The sequence below is a fragment of the Parasteatoda tepidariorum genome, chromosome 6, assembly GCF_982258835.1.
Source record: "Parasteatoda tepidariorum strain Cologne lab strain chromosome 6, Ptep-v5.0, whole genome shotgun sequence".
NCBI lineage: Eukaryota > Metazoa > Arthropoda > Arachnida > Araneae > Theridiidae > Parasteatoda > Parasteatoda tepidariorum.
The window spans coordinates 31,949,905-31,974,058 of record NC_141760.1 but is presented as its reverse complement, the minus strand read 5'-3'; the positions used below and the strand labels follow the sequence as shown (position 1 = coordinate 31,974,058).

Sequence of the window (24,154 nt, the reverse complement as noted above, 5' to 3'; positions counted from 1 at the left end):
TAAAGTACCGGTACTTTGGGTGTACGATTATCCGTAAAAGTTATTTTTCCCTCAAATATTAAACCGTACTTTTTACTGTAATATTTATTTAATCTAAATGATTCTGTGATTTTATGGTAATTATCCCTGTAAAAATTACCATATATCAAAGATGTTTTTGTTCCGTAACAAGCTTCGGTAAAAATAAATATACGGTACCAGCATTTTTTACGAAAGGCCGAATACTTTTAGGGCTATATGAGTCTGAAGATCTGGCTAGAAAGCTAATGCAAAATTTTTTTTCTATAATAATAATATTTCCAATAAATAACAATCTAAACAAAATTAAAATTAATAAAAATAGTATTCTTTAAAACATATATTGTACTATAAAAACAATTGGTGATTGCTTGACAAATGTTGTTTTTCCGTGTTGTTTACAGATACATAAAGTAAAAAAAATAAACAAACATACCAAAAAAATAATTTCCTTTCATGCATAGAAAGATCAAAATAGTAAATACTTTCCGTACACAAAAAATGCATCAATTAATTCGTATGCAAATAAGGAGTTTTCTCTAAAGGTTTTCCCAAATAAGAGATATTCTGTACCTTCCACATATAACCCCGATTGATTTTTACTGCCTCAGAGGCCTAAAGCATTTTTTCAAATATTTAAGACATGCAAGACGTTTGAATACGTTCTTTTGTGAACGAGTTTCAAAGGGAAACTTGAAATGAATGCGATTTCTATTCACGCAATATCATCTCTTTTTCGGATTTTTTACTCAAAAAAATCAGAAATAAAGTGTAAAAATTCACCTGTTTACGGCATTTGTGATATCCGGATAAAGTGGAATTCTGGAAAATACTGTGATTTAAACATAAAAACAAAATTTTCTTAAAGAAATTTGTGGAGCGAAATTTTAACGATTCTTCACAATAATACATACATAAAATGGTTTGAAAATGATTGTCAAATTTTTAAAAAAATAGTTGTGGAAGGGTTTTTTTAAACCTGCACATACTTGCTTGTAAATTCGAACTTTTTGAGGCAGTCTGGATAAAATTTTAAAAAAAGGGAGAGAAAGAAAAAGAGGAATATGTTAGGATTTACAATCATATGCCAACTGAGTGAGAGACTTGGTTTCTGTTGGTTTAGAAATTGATGATAGAAAAGAATTCAAGCTTGAGAAATGAGGGAACGAGACGTCGAATGGGGATTTTTTAGAGGGATCTGAGAGAGGAGCGAATGTTTGGCGAGATCAGAACAAAAGCTACTGCTTTATGACATCCTTAGTTTTTTGATAACACTCCGAAATATTTTTCGTTGCGTGGGATTTTTTAAGAAATATTTAACGTCTCTGATTTCAAATCTGCAATGAGTTCCTCTCTCCAAGTTGCAGATTTTTTTTTTAAATATTATTTTTAATCTATTTTTTGTGGAAATTTCCAAGTTTAAAAACGTTATCTATAACAGGAGTCATGTAAACGATGCGGCAAATTTCTAGCGGAGCTAGTGCGCATCATCGGAAGTAAAATTGCTTAGGAACATACCCGGAAATGTCATCGTACACCTCTAGGTATGCTTCCTTATGGGTTACTAAGCAATTGGGTTCATGAGTTTCTAGGCAATTTTAATTTTGATGTTATTCCTTAGCTCTGCTAGGAGTTTGCCTTGTTATATAAAACTTTTTTAATCTTGGACATTTCGACAAAAAATAACCACAACTGTTATTTTAAAAAAAAGCTGCAGCTTTATAGGAGCAAAACTAATTTTATATTTGAAATCTCCTCACCCGAATTAGGTAAGATTAAGTATTTGTATAAATGCAACAAAAAATTTGTTCTTCCGTGTAATCGTTTTGCTTTCTTTTCTTTTTTCTTTTGACGGATGGTTATTCTGTCTGAGTAGATTTTCATTGACTGCGTTGGCAAATAATAAATGATTTACGCAAAACTTAACGAATTTTGTATTTAAAATTTTTTTAATTTCTTGAGTAAAGTATTAACAAAATCATATTGTATTCTAATTTAGATTATCAATATGTTTTTAACTAATATTTATTTAATCAGAGTGATTCAGTGATTTTACGGTAATAACTACTGTAAAAATTACGGTATATCAGATCGGTTCCGTAACATGTTCCGGTAAAAAGCGTCTGCACTCTGGGTCAAGCACTGATACAATGAGTGCTGGTACTTATTATCATAATTTGATTTGGAAACTTTTTCAGTGCAGTTGTAAGTTCCTGTATAATGGGAATAAACAACATTCAAAATTCAACACGAAAAACATTATAAGCTTGAATAAAAATTTACTTATATACTTTGCATAGCATGTGTAAGTTGATATAGTTAGCTTCAACCGTCATTTCAAAAGAATTTTAAAGTTATAAAGATCTGATATTGTTGTCTGATATCACAAAGCTTATTTTGTAAACTTTTTATGCAAAAATTAATGTTACGTAACTAAATTTTATTTAAAAAAATTACATTCAAGCACAAAAACACATTTTTTTATTTTTCTATCCTATAAACATATTTTTTGAATGCTTTTTTGTTAAAACTTTTTTTTCTTTAATCCACGCGGTATTAAATAATTGTTTTTTGTTTCATAAATTATTCATTTTAAGTGTTGAATCTCATTAAACATAAAAAATTTAAATGAAGTCAATTTAAATGAAATCAGATATATTAGTATAAAAAAAGGTTTTCTCATCACATATTAACAGGGAAATTAGCCTTTTTTTAATATTTATTTTTTATTGATTAAAAAATTATTTTCCATTTTTTTCTATCAAATATTTATTTTGAATGCTTTTCAATTCTTTTTTCATGAAAAACGCGCTTTTAAATTATTATTTTTGGTTACGCAACTTGTGTAGTTGAAAAAAGATGGATTTATAAAATTTTCAGTCTTGTGACAAATTACTCAATAGAATTTTCTTTTGCCCATTAAAACCGAATAAATATATTGCATGAAAGCAAAGAATTCTCTTTACATATTAACATCATTATAAATTTTTTAATTTGTTTTTAACCATTCGTTTTTTACCATTTTGATCGAGTCAAGTATACTGTATAAAAGAGAAATTTTATCCTTACATTTTACAATATTAAATTTTTTAAAATAAGTTTTTAATTTGTCATTATACCAATCATCACAAAACTAAAATAACTACCTAATATATAATTAGTTTATGTCAAGGATATTGAAAATAAAATACAAAAATTCTAGTCCAGTCACATATTTCAGTACAATAATCCAATATATTTGTGTTCTTCAGTAATGGTAATAAAGCAAAATCCGAATAAATAAGGGTATTATATTTGTTTTTCAGCATTGAATAAAATAAAACACGAACTTAAAAAAACACAAATGCATTGTTGCCTTTCCTCTTACTTGTAATTGGACGTTGGTAGAACGTTGATATATATCTTTTATATATATATATAATATAATATATATATATATAATATAATATATATATATAATATAACATATATATATAATATAATATATATATATATAATATAATATATGTATAATATAATATATATATATAATATAATATATATATATATATATATATATATATATATATATATATATATATATATATATATATATATATATATATATATATATATATAATATAATATATATATATATAATATAATATATATATATAATATAATATATATATATAATATAATATATATATATAATATAATATATATATATATATATATATAATATAATATATATATATAATATAATATATACTATATATATATATATATATATATATATATATATATATATATATATATACATATATATATATATATATATATATATATATATATATAATATAATATATATATATATAATATAATATATATATATAATATAATATATATATATAATATAATATATATATATAATATAATATATATATATAATATATATATATATATATATATAATATATATATATATATATATATATATATATATATATATATATATATATATATAATATAATATATATATATAATATAATATATACATATATATATATATATATATATATATATATATATATATATATATATATATATATATATATATATATATATATATATATATATATATATATATATATATATATATATATATATATATATATATATATATATATATATATATATATATATATATATATATATATATATATATATATATATATATATATATATATATATATATATATATATATATATATATATATATATATATATATATATATGTAACATAAAAAGCTTCAAATAATCTTTTTATGTTATCCTAATTATTATTCTAATCGAAATACTTTCTCACACTTTTAAAAGCCACATCCTGTTCTTAAATCTATTTCTGGCTCAAGTATGCATTTAATTAAGAGCAGGACATTTTTCCCTTTGCTCTGTGTGGGAAACGCTCGATCTATTTTATAAACCAATAACAACTACTACGATTTCCCTCTTTCCCTAAATTAAGACATTTGACGGATTTTACTTTGCAAGATTTTCCCTAACATGTAACCAAGGAGCGCAACTTTTCATGTGCACCTTTTACACTTTTCTCATGACTGCACTGTCTAATAATTAATAAATAAATTTTGTACCCTCCTTCCCGACCTAAGACCTGTTTTAATCCTTCCACTCGGCAACGACGTTATATATATATATATATATATATATATATATATATATATATATATATATATATATATTTGTCACCCCCTTGACCATTAAGATTGAAAACAAGCAAGCATGTAAAAATACATTCATTAGATCACATTTTTTTGCATACTGTACATACGTGGATTCTAGCAAATGTTAATCCAAATTAGAAATTCAGGAAAGGGAAATCATATTATTATGCTAACTTAGCCAGTACTGTAATTTAGTTTACAAAAACATATTTCACAGTACACTGAAATTAATTTTGGTTTATCCTAACACCAAAAATGGTGGCAGCAACTTTGCATCAAATTCTGTGTCGTGAAAAACCAGGATAATTTTTTGTGTAATAAATCATCAATGGCAGTTCTTGATGCTGCGCTTGGTGTCCAGGAATGACTCGGTTCACTACTTTTGAAAGAAAGTAGTTGTCTCCATTTTTTATACCACTAACGTTTGTAACAAAGAAATAAAATACACATACTTATCAATATATATATATATTTTTACGATAGAGTTTAATGTAAGAAGAATAAGTTTTGGTTGCATACTCATACTGATTCTTGAAATAAAACTAGTTTGTATATCAAACATGCATTTTAAAACGTTTTCGTGTATCTTAACACCAACAATGATAGCAGTTACTTCATACGAAACTGGTGCTCCACTAAGTGTTCCACTACACAAAGAATATTCTTTTACCCTACTAGGTGTAAAGTTGCCGCCACCATTTTTTTCATGCAGTAGCACTAACATTTCAATATCAGTGAGATAAGATACAGAGTGAGTTAAGTTACTTTTTATGTTCAATATAAAGTATGAATCATTAATTTGAAATGCTTTTATACACTAATTCATAAAATAAAACGACTTTGCACATCAAACATACACGTAGCACAGGTAACATATTAGAACGAATTCGAACTAGACTTAAAAGAATAGGAGCAAAAAGATACTATTCTTAACAAAATTCCTCAGTATATTTCTCAGAGATTTAAAAATTAAAATACAATTATCGTTACTATGCAACTAAGAACAAACATACATATTTTAACCCTTTGTTTTGGTTCATGTATATCAGAGTCATAGACTTCCATTAACTCAAACCAGCTTGCATGAACTATCAACAGACGGTATTCAATGCTCGTCAACATCGGTGTTTCCAAAAGTAAAACTAATACTTGATCGGTGAAAATAGCCAAACGCTTGGTATAAGCTTATTATATTCTAAGTGTTTATATTTAAATTCCACACTTTAAATGCATATGGAAGCTCTATTTGGTGTTAACCTGAAGTAAACTGTTTCGCCGAAAAATATTTTTGCTTGGTCAACATCATATTCGGAGAGATATAACACCAAATTTCCACCAGTAGACGCATAGCAAAAAAGGCGGATAAAAATTAAATATTGCTAAATACTTTAATACAATTGACAGATATTAAAAATTAAAATATAATTATCCTTATTACACAAGCATATAAGTCACAACGGTGAACTTTTTCTGTCGATATAAAGCAGCGTGCAAGACAAAAACAAATCCACACCATTTTGTTCTCAAACGTAAGCAAAATATTAGTAAGTCATTATTGGCGTTTATGTGAGCAAAAATAATTCACGTATTGAATGAATGAGTCTGAGCTTGCTGTGAGCACTTTCTATTACTTATATCAATAATTTAATATCACATTTTTCAAAAATACCAATAGATGGGGAATTTAACTACACATTTTAAAGTATAAATAAAAGCTCGATTTCGTCATTACTTAAAGTGCTTCTTTACGTATCTTTTCGGTTTGTTCAACTCAGAAATCGAGAAATATTACACCACAGTTCTGAAAGAGTAGGAAAATTGATAAAAATTTATGAAGAGTCTAAATATAAATATTATTTTAGGTATTGCAAGCAATTACTGTAAACATAGTTCAGTAAAGCAGGGAAATATGATCGTTTAAAAAAAGTTAAAAATTTTGCAGTCAAAAGTTAAATATTTTAAATTTTTAAAGCTTAAAAAAGTTACAAATCAGATTTATCATATAAAATTAAATTTATCATATGAAATTATATTTATTAAGTATTTTATTAGAAATTATATCTACCATATAATTTTTAACAAATAAAATATTTTTATTATCATACTTTATCTTAAATAAAGCAAATAATATCCACAATATTTGTGATATTTAGAGAATAAAACATAATGTATTTCGAAACCACAAGTGAACAAACTTTAGCAATGAAGTTGCTGGAAACAATAGCCTCTATTCTATTCTGTTCTTGAAATTTTAAGTTATATTTCTAAACTTCAACAATTACCGAAACATTCTTAGAATTAGTTAGTTACGACTAACACTTACCCGGAATACTTTTCTTTAAATGATCTGCAGATACGACATGGTTTTCCAAATCTTCTTAACGACTTTGAGTTGTGTTCAGCGACAACTTAATACTTCAGTAAGTACTTGTTAAGATAATTACTTCACCAGTTTTCTCAGTTCTTGCGGTAAACTAGTACAAGATGGTTGTCAATGCTCCTATGGAGAGGTTAGAAATCTCAAACTGTTTTGCGTTGGAAGAATGATTCTGAATTAAAAATTCACCCAAAGTTTCAATAACAACAAAAGTAAATTAAAATATAATTCTTTTAAAAGATTAGAATTAATAAAGAGATTAATTTTTAAATAACATCAGACTTTTTGCCCATAACTATGGAATTTACTTAAACAAATAAAAATCATTTTGATTCGTATTGTTTTTTTTTCTTTAAATTTGATCCTAACCAATGATTGTGAAACAAATGGAATAAAAATTTCAGTCAAGTATTATGAAATAATGGTAAAATTTACAGTAAACTGTTTGAAGAGTTTCGTATAAAGTATAATTTATCAAAATTCTACATCCAACATTTCAATAAGAAAGAATTTAAATTTAAATATCATTCTTTTAACAGATTAGATTTTATAGAGAGATTAATTTTTAAATGACAACAGACATTTTGCACATAACTATGGAATTTAATTAAGCAAAAACAAATTCACTTTGAGAAGTATTTTTTTTTTAATTTGATCTTAACCAAAGATGTTGAAACAAAAGAAATAAATTTTTTTGTAAAGTTTTATGAAGTAATTGTAAGACTTACAGTAAACTATTCAAAGTGTTTCTGATAAATTAAACTTTTAAAAATATCCATTTTTTATTAAAAAGTTGTCTCTGATTCAAAAAAGTGAATTTAGAAAAAAAATATCTTTTTAAGCTTGTTTTTAGCCAAAAAAAAGTTATGTTGGCTATTTTAAAAACAGAGTTGTATTACTCAATTTACTTATCGCTTAAGGATTATCTTTAAAAATAATCAGTGTCATTGATTAATAATCCTATAAAGGAAGGAAGAGTAAAAGGACAAATATGTTGAGTTTTAAATGTACCTCAATCATCACCTAATCAATTTTTAATAACAATATATCTTTAAAAAAAAAACATATTTTTTTATATTTTATTTTTCAATATTACTAGGAGTCACCTCCTCCATCTCTTTACGCCGCTTATCAACCCCGTGATTGCTTCTCCTTCCTCATTAAATTTTTTAGAAATAATTTTGTTCATGAAACAAGTAGTTATTATCATTTTATCTAAACACGATTTGTTGTTATCTTAATAGCGAAATGAACGGATACCTAGATTTGAAAAATAAGCAACTGTATTTGAAAAAAAATATTATTTAAACTTACGAATACAAAATATACTACTCTAAAAGAAGTGATAAATGAGAAGTAATTTTACTTGTTAACATGCAATGATAACTTAGCATCATATAACAGTTCAAATTAGAGCAACTTACAGATCTCTTAAAATTTGTATATTTTTCTATACAAATGTCAAGATTTATATCTGGCAACATCTGAACTTCCACTCTCTTATATTAATTTTTTTCATTTCAACTGCAAGTCTAGCACGAGCTTATATAAAGAAAATCTGGAGATAAAAATTTTCTTTAATAATTGATAAATAGTTTTGATTTAAAGAAAAAAACTTAAAAATAAATCGAAAGTTTAAATAGTAATAACTTTCAAGGAAATTGAAATTTTCAAGATAATTGAGTTAGGTTTTTTAAGCAAAAATGGACCTTTCAGCACGTCAAATTTTATTTCAGTTGTTGCATTTCTCTAGCCTGCAGCGCATCCAGTATTTTAAATTTTATTACAAGTTTAAAGTTAATAATTCATGAACCAAATATTTGAATGTTAATTTTTTTCTTCTTGAATCCTATTTCTTGTACAATTTTCGGCAAATCTTTGTACTTTCAAGTTTCTAAGTCTTATAGAAAACTACCCATATCACTCTTATGTTTTTGAAAGATCATTCAATACCAATTCAGAGTGAATGTCACTCTTAATTTTTCTTCTTCACATTGTTTATTTTTAATAATTTTAATACAAAGTTAAGCACGAGCTTATAAAAGGAAGATCTGGAATGAGATACTTTTCCTACATGTATATATTAATGGGTAAATAGACCAGTAGGGAACGAATTGAAATTTTGAGTGCAACATTTCGTCAAAATCTGCTTGTAATGGTCAGTACACTTTTGTGTTATCAACCTTTAACCACACAGTGTAAGTGCTTTACGCATAAGGAAAATTTTAACTGATGTTCCTTTGGCTCTAATTTCGAAATGGTTTTTGCATGTGATATCTAAACTATTGAAACAAACATTAAGCACGGAAGGCAACAGATTCAAGTTCTCTAGTAAGTTGGAAATTCATTAAAATTTAGATTGAAAAGTTGTTACAAAATCGAGAGCAAATCAATAAAAGCTTCATAAATGGATATTTTAATTTTAAATTTGCACTCAAACTTGAAAGCAGCTTGACCACTATGCGCTGTTTACTACGGACACTATTATTGCGCAAAATATCAAAAATGCAAGTAGTTTAATTTCTTCAATGTTTGAATAAATGCTCTAATTCCATCGCTTAGAGTATTAAATGATTTTACGATTAACTAATTTCTTCAGCTCAAAAACTTTAAAAGTGTGATTACATAACTTTTTCTAACATCCTACTGACCAGTTCCCAAATCCAAATCTTTACAGTAAGTTGTTTTTGAAGTTTTCTGGCTGACAGAAAAGTAACACCTTTTTGACAAAGAAAAAATACTAAGAGCAAGAATACACTTCCACAATTTGTACGTTTTCTTTTATTCAAGAACAGAACTCAAAACTCTAATAAAGTATCAATAAAGCTTGAAGCAAATAAATAACACAGATTATCAAAACTCATCTTCAGTATCTGATATTGGTTCGGTAACGCTATCGAGTCCAACTTCTTCGTAGTCTTTCTCCAAAGCTGCGAGATCTTCTCTGGCCTCTGAAAATTCTCCTTCCTCCATACCTTCGCCAACATACCAGTGAACAAAAGCTCTCTTGGCGTACATCAGATCGAACTTGTGATTAAGACGAGCCCATGCTTCAGCGATGGCTGTCGTGTTAGAGATCATGCACACCGCTCTCTGCACTTTGGCGAGATCACCGTCTGGAACAGTTGTTGGAGCTTGATAGTTTATGCCGACCTGAAATTTTAAAAAAGTGAGTCATCCAGGTCAGTTTAGTTAACCTCAAAGATTATGTAGGCTGTCGAAGCTCCAACTTAAACCAACTGCTTTTTAATGCTTGGAACGTTATAGTTCTTTAACAGGAGTCTGCTAGTGATTGCTCTTGAACTGAATACGGCTCATTAGAGCCATATTAGTGGTTGAGTAGTTTAACTGTCCGATATTATTATAGCGTATTTCACATTTTGATCATTAAATGTTATATTCTATGATAAAATAACATATTGAAACTTTAGAAAGGTTACTTGAATCTAATTTCTTATATTCCAATCTAAAAACTCAGCCCAACCACGGTATTTAAATTTTTATACAGAAAATCTTTTAGAAAGTACACACGAACAGGAATAAATCTTAATATTTTTAATTATTAGATGTAGCTAGAGATTTTGAAATTTTAAGCTATAATCCAAATAATTTCGATAAAATGAAGTCATTCAGCATCTCAGCTGACAACTGCTGTGGATTCTACAAAGTATCGTAAAAACACGTAGAAGTAAAAATAAAAAACATTTGCAGAATTTTGTTCAATTTTGCAAACTTAACTTTTTGAAGTTAAGACATCTTGCTTCCTTGTGTACTTCATAAGTCTTAGAATTAGTCGTGTGTAAAAACCCTATAAATCGAATTTCTTAAACCAAGAATCATTCATTAAAAGCCTACCACTTGAAAATATTTATCAGTTATCCGGTGCAAGTTGGCACCTTTGTGTATAGGATCTACTTACTACTGTAAACAATTTTCTCCTAAGACTATAATTTAAAAATTAATATACCTTACGACTAAATCCTGGTAAGTTGTAGGAAGTAAAAACTTCTGAATATTCAAAGTTATAATTACTTTAATCGTTTATTCAACCCCGAAAATCTCACTATTACATATTTGAGTTTCTATCATTCTTACACTTAAGTTATAAGCAAAGCTACATAACTTCTGCAATTAGGGCTGCACAATAAAGGTTTATTTTAACCGGTTATCCAAATTTCAGCTCCCTTTGATTTATTGTATTATAAACTATTATTGAGCAAAATAAAATATTTGTGTCTTAAATTCACGTTTCAAAGCACATCAGTTAAATTTTTTCTAATAAAATGACTTACGTACTTTTAGTTCTTTAAACTTACATAGACAAGAAAATGGCTCTTAGTCGCAGAAAAATTACCGACCTCTTGAATAATCAACGTATAAGCTAGCGACTACTTACGAAAAATCAAAAAGAGGCAAAAGACTGGTGTATTAGCTTTCTGAAGGAAAGAAATTCTTACATTAAGATAAACTGCAACGTTTTATTTCTACTGGTTCGGCCAAGCCTTAAATTTTAATAGTGGAATGTTGCGAAAGTTAACCCACGTGAGTATTTTTATTTCTTAAAGTACACTAAATGTAAAACTTGATTTTAACAATTTTTTTTATGGAAGTAAAAATGTTGCTCATATTATCATTTATTTAAAAACCAATCATTTCTTTTAAGTAATATAGTATTTTTAATTGAAGTTATAATGTATTCGAGTTTAAGACATTCAAAACACGACAGTAACTTTTGAAACTAGCTTCAGTGCTGCAGGAGGAGGAGTACGTTGCACGGCAGTACTAAACGCTAACATTATATTTTAGCAAAAGAATGTTGTTTCCAATACCACTTGCGGAAATCATCAAGCCTGTTCGTCGAAACAAAGCGAATTAAAGGCATATTGTACTCTTATATTTCAGTTGTTCTCTCTATGACCAATAATAGGACTTCAGCACACACGCCTCACAGCCCGTTTATAGGATGATCCCATTCATACATTATTCACTCACAGATCGTAATTTTAAAATGAACCGGAGAACGATTAAGCTTTAATTCAGTAACTCCAGGGGAATGATTTGTTATGGAACATTGTGACCCATTGGATTTAACGTGCACCAGTCAACATTACTACACAGGGAGTCTACGTCCGGCAGAGATCGAACCCACGACTTCTTGGACAAGAGCCTAACACCCTACAAGCCAAGATATCCCAACTAGTAAAAGAATAAAATAAAGTTTTAAAAATGAAGTATGCAAGTGTTGTGGCACTTCTATTTATCTGAAAATATTTGAGCGTACAGCTCATGCCAGTTTTGAATCGTTGAAAAATTTTATCATTAAATTCAAATATAAAAGAATATTTTATTAGTTGATATTTAGCGCTTATAAAAAAAATAGAGGAATTCAGAATTAGCTGCTGTTTACATTATTCCCAACTTTTGAGAAGTTCCTTGTAGTCAAAATTTTAAGGTTTAGGCAAAATAAACGGAAAGATGTAAGAAATAATACATCTAATTAGACTGAATACCTTAAAACCGGTGGGGCACCAATCTACAAACTGGATAGAACGCTTTGTTTTGATGGCTGAAATAGCAGCATTGACATCTTTTGGTACGACGTCTCCCCGATACAGAAGACAGCAAGCCATGTATTTTCCATGCCGTGGATCACACTTCACCATCTGATTTTCAGGCTCAAAGCAGGAATTTGTAATATCCCCTACTGTAAACTGTTCGTGGTACGCTTTTTCCGCAGAAATAATGGGAGCATAGGTTACCAATGGAAAATGGATCCTGGAATCGGAAAATAAGATTTAACAACCAATCACAGCTGAATCAAGACATTTTGCTCTTTATATTAGATATTGAAGTTTTGATTAAAGTTTGTGTTTGAAGGCTGAAATATGTAACTGATATTTAGTGAATTGCATACTTAATTTTTCGCAACTCCACTGAGTTTGTAACAGTTAATAAAGACAAAGATTTGATGCCTGCGCCCTCTACACTACGAAAATTACGCAATACTAACAATTCTTACAGTTTTACTTTGAATTCTTAAAATTTAAAAATTGAGACTTGTTCAGTCATTTTAAAAATTTTCCTCCAGCGGAAAACTCTGGCTAATTTTAAGACTTCGATTAAATTTTATTTGTCCATTTTTAAGTCCAGATAGTTTCTCTTCATTAAGATAGTAGTTGGCATGATTTTGCTCAGAGATTTAGTCACTGTTTCTATACCTTGTGGAAAGGAGAGTTCTTTTTTTAGACAAAGTCTAAGACCGGCTGCTGCTATGGAAACAAGAGAGTTCATTTCAAAGAGGATAACTTTTCTCTCCAGTCATTGCTTTTCTCTCGCTGATATGAGCCAATACATTTAAGGACTGGCCAAACTTTAAATAGTTAAACCTCTTAACCATAGTCACAGCCACTGCTCCAGGAGACAAGAGTAGGGCGTTCCTTATGAAGATTATATGCAATCTGCTACTGTGTGGAATTACTGGAAATGTTCAATTAGCTCATCTTTAAATAAAACTGAACACTTTTGTAAAATTCATACCTTTGAAAAAATCATGATAATGTCCCAATCTTTTAAATTCAAAACTTTACTAATCAAATAAAGGGCTTTGAATGAATTGAATGATTAGGTCATGCAGAAGACTCGTTTAGCTATAATGTTTCAAACGTCAAGGATATATAGTAGGGGAGAGTGGGGTCAATTGTAACATTTTTTACTTAACTATTTTTAACTAACAAAAAACTCAATATATTATTAGTATTAATTGACAGACGAGTAAAGTAGACTATCCTCTACTAGAAAAAATAAATAACCTTATTTTAAATGTTATTATATTAGTTATTAACAATTTTTGACAGTCGTGCACTTGTTACAATTGTCCCCACTTACGGGGTCAATTGTAACAGTTCATAAATTCAACTAAAACATAGTTATACATATCATAGTTGTGATATATTATTTTATTGATCAAAATAGTAGTGATATTTTCGGAGTAAAAATAATAATGAGCAGAGACCTAAAGGGTTAAACTTTTAACTTTAAGGGGTTAAAAATTTTAATTTATGCTGTGAAAGGTGACAAATAAAATAATGCACATGCAACATAATATAAATGATATAGGAAACTATTGGTGGATCTTAAAGAGTTAAGTAATGGTTTGTAAACATAAGATAATTTATTTTCAGCTGTTACAATCGTCCCTTTTACTTATTGTTACAATTGTCCCCAAGACGCCATTTCAGCTTCATTTGTTAAAAACAATGCTAGTTAATTAACAAAAGTAATTTTTTTTTAAATTGAAATGTTAATTTAGGTGTCCACTTACATATTCGGTTAATAATTTTTATTTGTTTAAACAAAATTACTTTGTTACAATATAATATTCTAATGCCAAAAAAAGTACTTGCGTTACGTGAAAATATCTTTTGTGATGTAACTCTTTCAAAAGTACATAAAAATGGTTGCCAGCAGGGATGTACATGTAGATTTATTAAATACACCTTGTGCGCCACCTAGGAACCAAATCTAAAACCAGACACTCGAAATTTTTGCTTTGTTACAATCGTACCCTGTTACAATTGACCCCACTCTCCCCTACTCTTTAAACCCAGTGTGTCATATATTGAACAGAATTAATAAGAATTTAGTGACTTAAAAAAAAATTTATTAAAGTAAGCTCTCGGAAAGTTTGAATAAAGATTTTTTAATCGTTAAACAGAATCCTGATCAAAATGTTACGCATTAAATTTTACAATTAGTAAGAAATGCTAAAAATTAAAGTTTACGTTCTCCTGTAGTAATTAATTAAACTTAATTTTAAAAATATTGTCATTTATGAGTGTCTAAGCAGCATACTTCCAAGCAAATATTGCATTTTCTGTCAGCATTTAAATCTTGTTTCATGTGATATTACGAATTTGAAGACAGCTGATCAAACTGTTCTGTTAACAGTCTAGATATACTGATTAAGAAAAAACTGGACCTTAAAAGAAGTCTTGATTGATTTCCTTTTAGCAAAGTAAACTAAATTACTACAAGACATAATGCCACTGTTTTTTCAGATATCTAGTAATGTTAATTTTCAAAATGTGTAGTGAAAACATGTTAAGTCTTTTCAATATGGGTTTATAATATGGGTCTGCTTTCACACAAATTTAATAAAAATGTCACTTAGAAACAGAATCGCTATAGTTCAGGAAACCTCAACTTTAATAGCAAACCCACGAAATTGTTAAGTTACTTTTGAGGTAAAAGTATCTAAAGGTTTACTATTTTAAGCAATATAAGCAAAATAAAAGTATGTTATTTTAGGCTACTAAAGTGTTGAAATTACAATGAGTTTGGTCTAGAATAGTTGAAACGAAACTAAATTCACTGTGGCATCGTGCTCTAGCCAACGAAGGAACAGTTTAAGTGCCTTACCCCTCTGGGCAGTGCTCAATCTTGTCGCAAAGAATTATCTAGGCCTTAGAGCTGGGAAACTGCTTAAATATTTCACAACTTTTTTTTTAAATAGACAATAGAGATTTTTCTCTAGATAAAAATCTTTATTAAATATTTAAATTTGTAAGGAGTCCTAACAATGTAACGCTGGAGTACTTATTTAAATATTTAAAAATTTATTGCGAACTCTTTTTACAAAACGGGCTTCTCTTCATACTGATGTTTTGCGCCATTTTCAGAATTTAGCACGGAAAAGCTGGCTAAAGATAACATAAGTCATGAATAACTTATGAACTCTGGAGTTTTTAAAAATAGAATATTATGAAAAAAACAAGTGCAATTTCTTTTTGCTAAAAAGGTTTCGACGTTAGCTGTAAAAATTCTAATATGTTTAATGCGCAGTCTATTCCCTGTATGTTGTAACTGAGGCCTTTTTCCAATATTAGTAAGCCTGTTTGAAATCAAACGAATTTTCAAGCAAGAGTGCGTTTTTAGTGCGTTTCTAAGAATAAGAATTCATCCAAACTTACGTCACAGCCCGTTTACAGAGCTCCCCCCCCTCAATCGTGCTCTATTTATACACGGATCATAATTTTGTCTTGAACTAGAGAACGAACTCCAATTCAGCACTCCAGACTTATTGATCTGTCGTGGGAACTTTGACTCAGACAGATTTAACAGCCACTAAAGTCACCATTTAATACACGGAAATTCTTCGGCCGGGGGATTCGAACTCTAACATGAGTTCATTATACCAACCAGGCTATCCTGGCAGATTCCCTCAACTAAGTTTTTATTGATTTAAATTTCCTATTTTACACATAATTAAATAAATTTCAAGGTATGATATTTTGATAAAGCTCACACTTTGACCTTTTTTGGCCAGTTTCCCTCATATTTCGTCAAAAGACATTTTATTTTTGTATTCATACTGTGTTTCAGTGTATAACGCATTCATTCCAAATTCGAAACTTAAAACTTTTGCCTCCAACCGCTTTGGGGTATCTTAAATGGCAGATTCGTTTAAGTGATTTGATGCAACGTTAATATAAACATAAAATACGAAACATACGATCTACCTGGGATAAGGTACGAGATTTGTTTGAAACTCTGTCAGGTCAACATTCAGGGCTCCGTCGAACCTGAGCGAAGCTGTTATGGATGACACTACCTGCCCAATGAGCCTGTTGAGATTCGTGTAAGATGGCCTATCCACACCCAGGTTCTTGTGGCAGATGTTGTAGATGGCCTCGTTATCCACCATGAAGGCGCAGTCTGAATGCTCCAGAGTGGTGTGTGTCGTCAGAACAGAATTGTAAGGCTCTACGACAGCAGTTGATACCTAACAAAATAAAAATCGAAGGCCTTGTGATACAGTTTCTAAGCCAAACCTTCCAACTACGGAATTTCCGTAGTTTCAGAAAATAATTTTAGTGAAAGTGACCTATTAATACTACGAATATATTTAAAAAAAATTTTAAATATTAAAGACTCTAGTCATGTACGTACCTAAAAGTTTCAGATAATTAGTTTTAAAAATTCCTGCTGGCTTAATTTCTTTTCCTGAAGAGAATATATTACAAGAATATTAAATATTAGGAGGAAAGGTATGGGTAAGCCACAAAAGTTTAGAAATGAAACTAAACAGCTATTTTCTAAAGTGGAATAAGATCATTTTTTAAAATTAGTGATTTTAGCAAGGTACAAACTCATTTTTAATCTCATGAATCATGCATTCAAATCAGCCCAATATAGTATCTAAAAGAATTAGATAAAATATTTTTATCGCAGAATAAGTCAGCTTTTAATGAAATTTAAAATTTTTTATTTGCTTTCCAAAATTAATGTTTGCATTGGAAATACTCACTAGTTAGACACTGAGAATAAACGCCAATGCAATTGTAGAGTTTGCCATCTTTAGCGTCAATTCATATTATGAAGTAATTTGCTCGATTTTGCTTAGTTCTGCGGTTTGGTTTGTGTTTTCTGTTTTGATCACAGCTTTCGTATTTAATATATAATTGATATCGAAGCGAATACACAAATAAAAGTACCACTGTATAAAACCTCAAAACCAACAAGAAAAATACAACAATGAGTTACCTTGCGTCACACCTATTTGTCATGAATAAGTAGTTATGGAGTTTCAAGTTTACATTTATTTGCTTAAAAAATTTACATTAAAGTTATTGTATATAAGATACACTTAACATTCCTCGTTTATTTCGTATAAAATGTTATTCTGAAAGAGGAATAAGCTCATTTGGAGTTTAGTATTATCCATGATTTTAATAATCATTTCTACATTTCAAAGTCTAATCCTATTATAGAGCTCATTAACCTTTGCCATTATTTTTAAATTACATCAAATACTAACCCTTAAATATTTAGAATAAATGGACTTATCCACAAGACTTTTGCCTTTAAAAATAGAATACAAGTTATCACTATTTTTATAAAGAGAAATATGAAACGTTGTACTAATTTTTTCAACTCTAAATAGGTTGCTTTTTCGCCCCATCAGTTAAAATATCGCAAAATAAAATTGAAGGTGAAAATTGAAATTGTATCTACATATTTATTTTATTTAAAAATTTAGATTATTTCTTTTTACGAATAACTTCCGACTTATTCAAAAAGTCTTTAGAATGAAATTTTACATACCTGTGGAGCTGGGTAAACTGCGAATTCCAACTTTGCTTTTTTTCCGTAGTCAACAGACAAACGCTCCATTAGTAAAGATGTAAATCCTGAACCAGTACCACCTCCAAAACTGTGGAAAATAAGAAATCCCTGAAGGCCAGTACATTGGTCAGCAAGCTTTCGAACGCGATCCAAAACAGAATCAACATGTTCCTTTCCAATGGTATAGTGACCTCTGGCGTAATTGTTTGCTGCATCTTCTTTTCCAGTAATCAGTTGTTCTGGGTGGAACAGTTGTCTGTATTTTCCGTTCCTTATTTCGTCGACAACTGAGGGTTCCAAGTCAACCATAATGGCTCTGGGGACGTACTTTCCATTCCTGGTGTCACTGAAAAAAGTGTGGAAGCTGTCATCGCCACTGCTTGTGGAGGCTTGATTACTGAGCATTTGACCGTCAGGCTGGATACCGTGTTCCAGGCAGTACAATTCCCAGCAGGAGTTCCCGATTTGAACTCCTGCTTGACCAACATGTACACTTATGCACTCCCTCATTTTCCTAAAAAAATTAATTACCTATAGATACAAGGCTGAGTTCGGGAATCTTGCTACAGGCCAGTTTTAGTACTTTCAACAGTGGCCACTTTCTAAAATGTAGCCAGTTTTATTTTTTATAAAATATTAAATGATAAGAACTTCATGCAAGGCATTTCGTTAGAAACATTTCAAAAGGTAAGGATTTCAAAAAGAAAAAAGAAATTTACGCGAAATTAAGTATTTGTCGAAACAGTGATCCCGATTGGTAAATTTGAAGTACGTCTGAATACTTAAGTATATAGAATGATTAGGGTTTTTGGCTAGATTTAAATATTCGATTAAAAAGCGATCGAAGACTAATAATGAAAATTTGTTTTTGTAAAACATTTTACATTTTGATTCAGGTGTCTTTCTTAAGTATCTATCTTGGAGGGGAGGGAGGAAGTGACATTTTAGTTAAAATAGAAATATTTAAAATTAAGATTAAATATTTTAATATTTATTCCAACTAGTCTAAGTTTACTCTTGATGTGTTCTGTTATAAGATGAAATTTGATTTTAAATGAAATACCTCTAATCTAGCATAAAAACTTTATATTTTGAGAGGATTCTGTGAAAACTTTATAGCATAGATTGAAATTGTTAAATATTTCAACTACAAAATACACAGCTATGTTTTTAACAAAAAATATGTAGTTCCGAAAGTTTTGTCAATTGTTAGCGAGCGTTTCTTCGACGGTTTCTACCCTGCATTTCCTAGTGTAGGGAATACTCCACCGAAGAACGCTCTCTCACTATTTGAAAAATATCTACCACTTTTGGTTTTCGGAACACCAAAATTAATAACACCAAAACTAGTAACGCCAAAATAAAGTACGGTAAGATAAAATACGAATTAAATAGTAATGAAGAGTCTAAAATATTTTTACTATACAAAAGTAAGAATTACTAGTTTAGAATTTGCATATACATTCTAAAAATTAAAGTAGTTTGCAAATAAAACATACGTGTAGAGCAGGACATATTAAGACGAATTTAAACTATGCTTAACAGATCAAAGTTTGATGGAAATTATACATCATAAAATTACTTAATGCAGTTCAAGGTGCTTCAAAAGTTAATATAAATATTCTTATTGCACAACTAAAACACACCTTTCACAGGAAGGTTTGTGTTTCCGTAAATATATCGCAACATAGAAGATTAAATTACGCCAACTCGCACTTTTTTGTATGCAAGCGATCGACGATATCTTAATTTCACAGACAGTGTTTTTTTTTAAGAGAAAATAATTCACGTAAGATGTGAAAGCAACGAGATGACAGATCTTGCTAAAAAAGGAACTAGTATTTTACAGAGCTCTCAGATAAAAATTCCTTACTCTTCCATAAATAGAATAATTAATAACGCGATAATTAAGATTGCTGAAAATTTAAATGAAGAAATTGGTGACAAGATCTGGAGAGCGACTCTGAAGTAGATCCCTGATCACCCGAGACGCATTGCGGTTGCTGTCCTTAGGTTGGAAACCGGCCACGGCTGCCTTGCTGCTCACCTCCATTGACTTACAATCTTTCCCAATCCAAACTGTGTCTTGTGCGGGGAGGACTCCCCCAATGAATGCTGAGCATCTGGGGATCAGCCTCGCAATTATTGGCAACATCAATGACAGATACTGGAATGCAAGGGAACAGTTGCAGGCACTGCTAAATGACTGTCTTTCTGTATATTACTATTGTTGATATTCTATTTAATGTTTCTTTTTTCGAATTGTTTTTATATTTCGAATGTTTTAATGTTATTCCTTATGGGTCTGTGCGGAGTGCTTTTGCAATCCAGTGAGTAATACTGCTGGACTGCTGCTGCTAGAAATCAAAATTGTGAAAGCGAGAGTTTGGTGCATGTCTTTTACTTAAGGAGTGTTTAGATTTAAATAAACCTTCAATTTTTATATGAAAGCTCCATTTGGTGCTAACTTTAAATGAATTATTTCTTTAAATAATTCTGTTGGGTCGTTCAGCACCGAATTTGGAAAGATTATATTACAGTATACAGTATAACTATACAATATAAAAAACAAACTTAAAGAAAACAATTCATAGGATAACTAATCACACATCAATGTTTTCAAAGTCCATATTCATAAAAAGAAAGTGCTAACATATTTAAATTGATTTCAAGAAATCAGAAAATATTCAGAGTGGTTCAAAATAAAAATGCTTAAAAATCTTCCGAGGAAAAGAAAAATTTTCCAACCAACTTAAAAAATTTAATCTGATGAAGTTCAGTTTGAACAATTTAGTCATAGTATATATGAAATTCAGACAATTGAATTTTGCATTTTCCTAGTTATTCCCAATTTGTAAGAAATTTATATCAAATATCTTAGTTCAAGTTTGAGTTTTTTTCACAATTATAATAAAATTCTAGGATTTATAGAATAACGGAAATTTCAGATTCTACAATCACCTTGCCTTATAGATTCGGTAAATCATAAATAAGAATTAATGGAATTTGAACAAACATAAGTTATAAAATAAAGTTGTTGCTCTGTCATACAATAGGCATACAAAAAAAAATCTGTCTATATACTAATTCATTCAGAAGACTAGTAGTAAGACCACCTTTTTGTTCAACTAACCAAATTTGGACAAAGATTAAACATTTTGGAGTTTAGAAAGAAATTGAGAAACTTATTCAAGATATTAAGTTATATGTATGTAAAAAAGTCAATATTAATAATTAAAAAAATTCAATATATAAAGGATTTATGCATCTTCAAAAAACATTTAAAGACAGTAATGGTGAATTTGTGATATTGAACTGCTTACATTAAATATCGGGAAAACTTTTATAAAGCACAAAAAACAGTCATTAAGATACCAAATTTTCTACATACCTTATTAACCAAGAGCCTGAGCAAACACTAACACTCTATTACGAACTAGGAAAAAAAACGCGAATCCAGTGTAATTTAAAGGATGAATAATTAAATACGCTTGCAGTTATTCAATTTTTTTCCGGTGTCAAAAAATAAAGGCCTCCGTGGCCGAAGGGTAAAGTCAAATGCTCTGAAGAAGGTAGCGGGTTCGAGTTCTATTGTCACTCTGGATATATCTATGTGCTATTTTTAACTTGTACTATCAATACTTTTTTTGACAAATGTTAATAAACTGTGTGTCCCGCAGTAGACTGATCGTTAAGACACGGCTCCCAGCAGATCACAGAAGTCAAGCATCACTGGCTGCGGTCAGTGTGTGGGTGGGTGACCACTTGGATCAGTCTGCGTAGGGACCGAGTGTGTGCAGTATTGGTCCTCGTTAAACTGTTCTACCGTAAAGTGCTCGACTTCGCGTGCAGGTCGTCGGGCTACCGAAGCGGGGGTGCCATCCCCTCTGCAGAGGATCGAAATTGTGATGGCATATCTTCGGATCATCCTCAGGGATGTTTCCCAGACCATAGCCAATAGCCCATTGTCCAGCTCTAGTGCGACGTAAATTAACTACGACGACGTTAATAAATTGTTCCTTGTATTAAGCACACGGGCCTACATATGCATGCGTCAGAAAATAAATAAAGATATACGTTATTAAGTAGGAAAATTCAAAGTAACTTATATATAAAGGCTCTGGATTGTGACATAGGAGATTTCAGGTTTGTTTACCATGGTCACTGAAAAATATCAAAGTTTATAAGCGAGTAGCAGACAAATGCTTAATTGAAGAAGGTAGTGGTAGTGGTAGTACTGATTAATTTATGTCGCACTAGAGCTGAGAATGGTCTATTGGCGACGGCATGTGAAATATCCTTCAGGATGATCCAAAGACAGTTTTGATTCTTCGTAGAGGAAGTGACTTACTGGAAAAGAAAGTCTGAAGTACACATGGTTGAGTTATTGCTGTAAACCTGAATCTGTATTTCATTCTCACTTTGTAATGTCTTCACATAATTTGTTCAATCTGCTCTTCCATTTGACAAAAACTGATAAGCCTTTGAAGTACTCAAGTTAGGCTTCAGCGTCCACCCATTGTGAAAGACTGATTGTTCTTCTGCCTAACACTTTGAAGCCTACCAAATAAAAAATCGTCTGGTTGCAGGTGCACTCTCTACCAAACTCTCTAAAAATGTATATGCAACAGGTTCGATTCGTTACCTAACCTTAGTTATCTTTCCATCTATCTCTAAATTATTTGCACAATTTTTCAATTTCACAACGATTTTTGAGTCATTCTTCCAAGATAAAGTTATTCTTACTTCAATTTTGAGCTTGTAGGATATTTCCGCTTGTAAGAACAGATGTTTTCAGTGATTTAAAGCACGAATATGACAGTTTCTGAAAGTTATGCGTATAATATACATATGATGCAGTCAAGCCCGTGCATCAGGAAGGGGGAAGAAGGGACTATTTTCAAGAATTAATTATTAATTATTCCGAACTAATTAATGTAGAATAATTTACTATTTTTTAAAAGAAAAGTACTGAGAATTTCTTTATATTTATATAAAAACTAAAATTTTGTAGGTTCTTCAGAAGTTCTACAAAATACTAAAATAAAGATTATTTTGCTTTGAAGAAGGGAACCGTAAAACCTTTATTCAACCATGGATGCAGTTATCTTCTTCATCCGCAGTACTGCAGCTTTTGTGGGTCCTGCATAAGCTCACATCAAGGGGGTCGGAGCGAAAACGGGTAGTACCCGGTCTTACATTCAAGCCAGAGGTTATCGAAACGTAACAGAACAACCCTATTATAGGATAAAATCGTCATTCCTTGTTCAGATATGAATCTTTTGTAAGCATATAATAAGCTAGACTAAAAATAATTTTTGTAACTCTAATGACCAACAATAATTAAGGTTAAATAAATAAAATAAAAAAAAACATAAGAGCATTTGAGGGTTGACAAAGTAAAACAAACTTATCTACAGACAACAACTACATGCTAATGTAATAAGTCCTTCCGGACTGGCAAATTATAATTCAGTGTTTGTTCGCTAAAAAACAGAACTTATTTCGGTACAATCGAGGTACCCTCTCTCACCCCATTACCTGCTCTTGTCCTTCTCCACCATATTTCTCGAATCGAGGTACCCTCTCTCACCCCACTACTTGCTCTTATCCTTCTCTACCATATTTCTGGAATCGAGGTACTTTCTCTCACCCCACTACCTGTTTTCCAGCATATTTCTCGAATCGAAGTACTCTCTCTCTCTCTCTCACCCCACTACCTGTTCTCCACCATATTTCTCGAATCGAGGTACTCTCTCTCACCCCACTACCTGTTCTCCACCATATTTCTCGAATCGAGGTACTCTCTCTCACTCCACTACTTGCTCTTATCCTTCTCCACCATATTTCTCGAATCAAGGTGATTTTATCTTCATCTGTATAAATATATTTATTTGAGTAATGTAACTCGA

At 30.0% G+C, this 24,154-nt stretch overlaps 1 protein-coding gene across 1 annotated transcript; it reads right to left on the bottom strand.

Moving 5' to 3' along the window:
- Window positions 1-9,884: 9,884 nt before the first annotated feature.
- Window positions 9,885-21,670, bottom strand: LOC107453118 (tubulin alpha chain). The gene is made up of 5 exons (XM_071178849.2): window positions 21,634-21,670; window positions 18,222-18,756; window positions 16,637-16,899; window positions 12,629-12,893; window positions 9,885-10,271 (listed from the first exon to the last, which is right to left on the bottom strand). The coding sequence occupies exons 2-5, from the start codon at window positions 18,750-18,752 to the stop codon at window positions 9,972-9,974; spliced, it is 1,359 nt and encodes a 452-aa protein (XP_071034950.1). The 5' UTR covers window positions 18,753-18,756; window positions 21,634-21,670; the 3' UTR covers window positions 9,885-9,971.
- Between the last annotated feature and the right edge of the window lie 2,484 nt (window positions 21,671-24,154).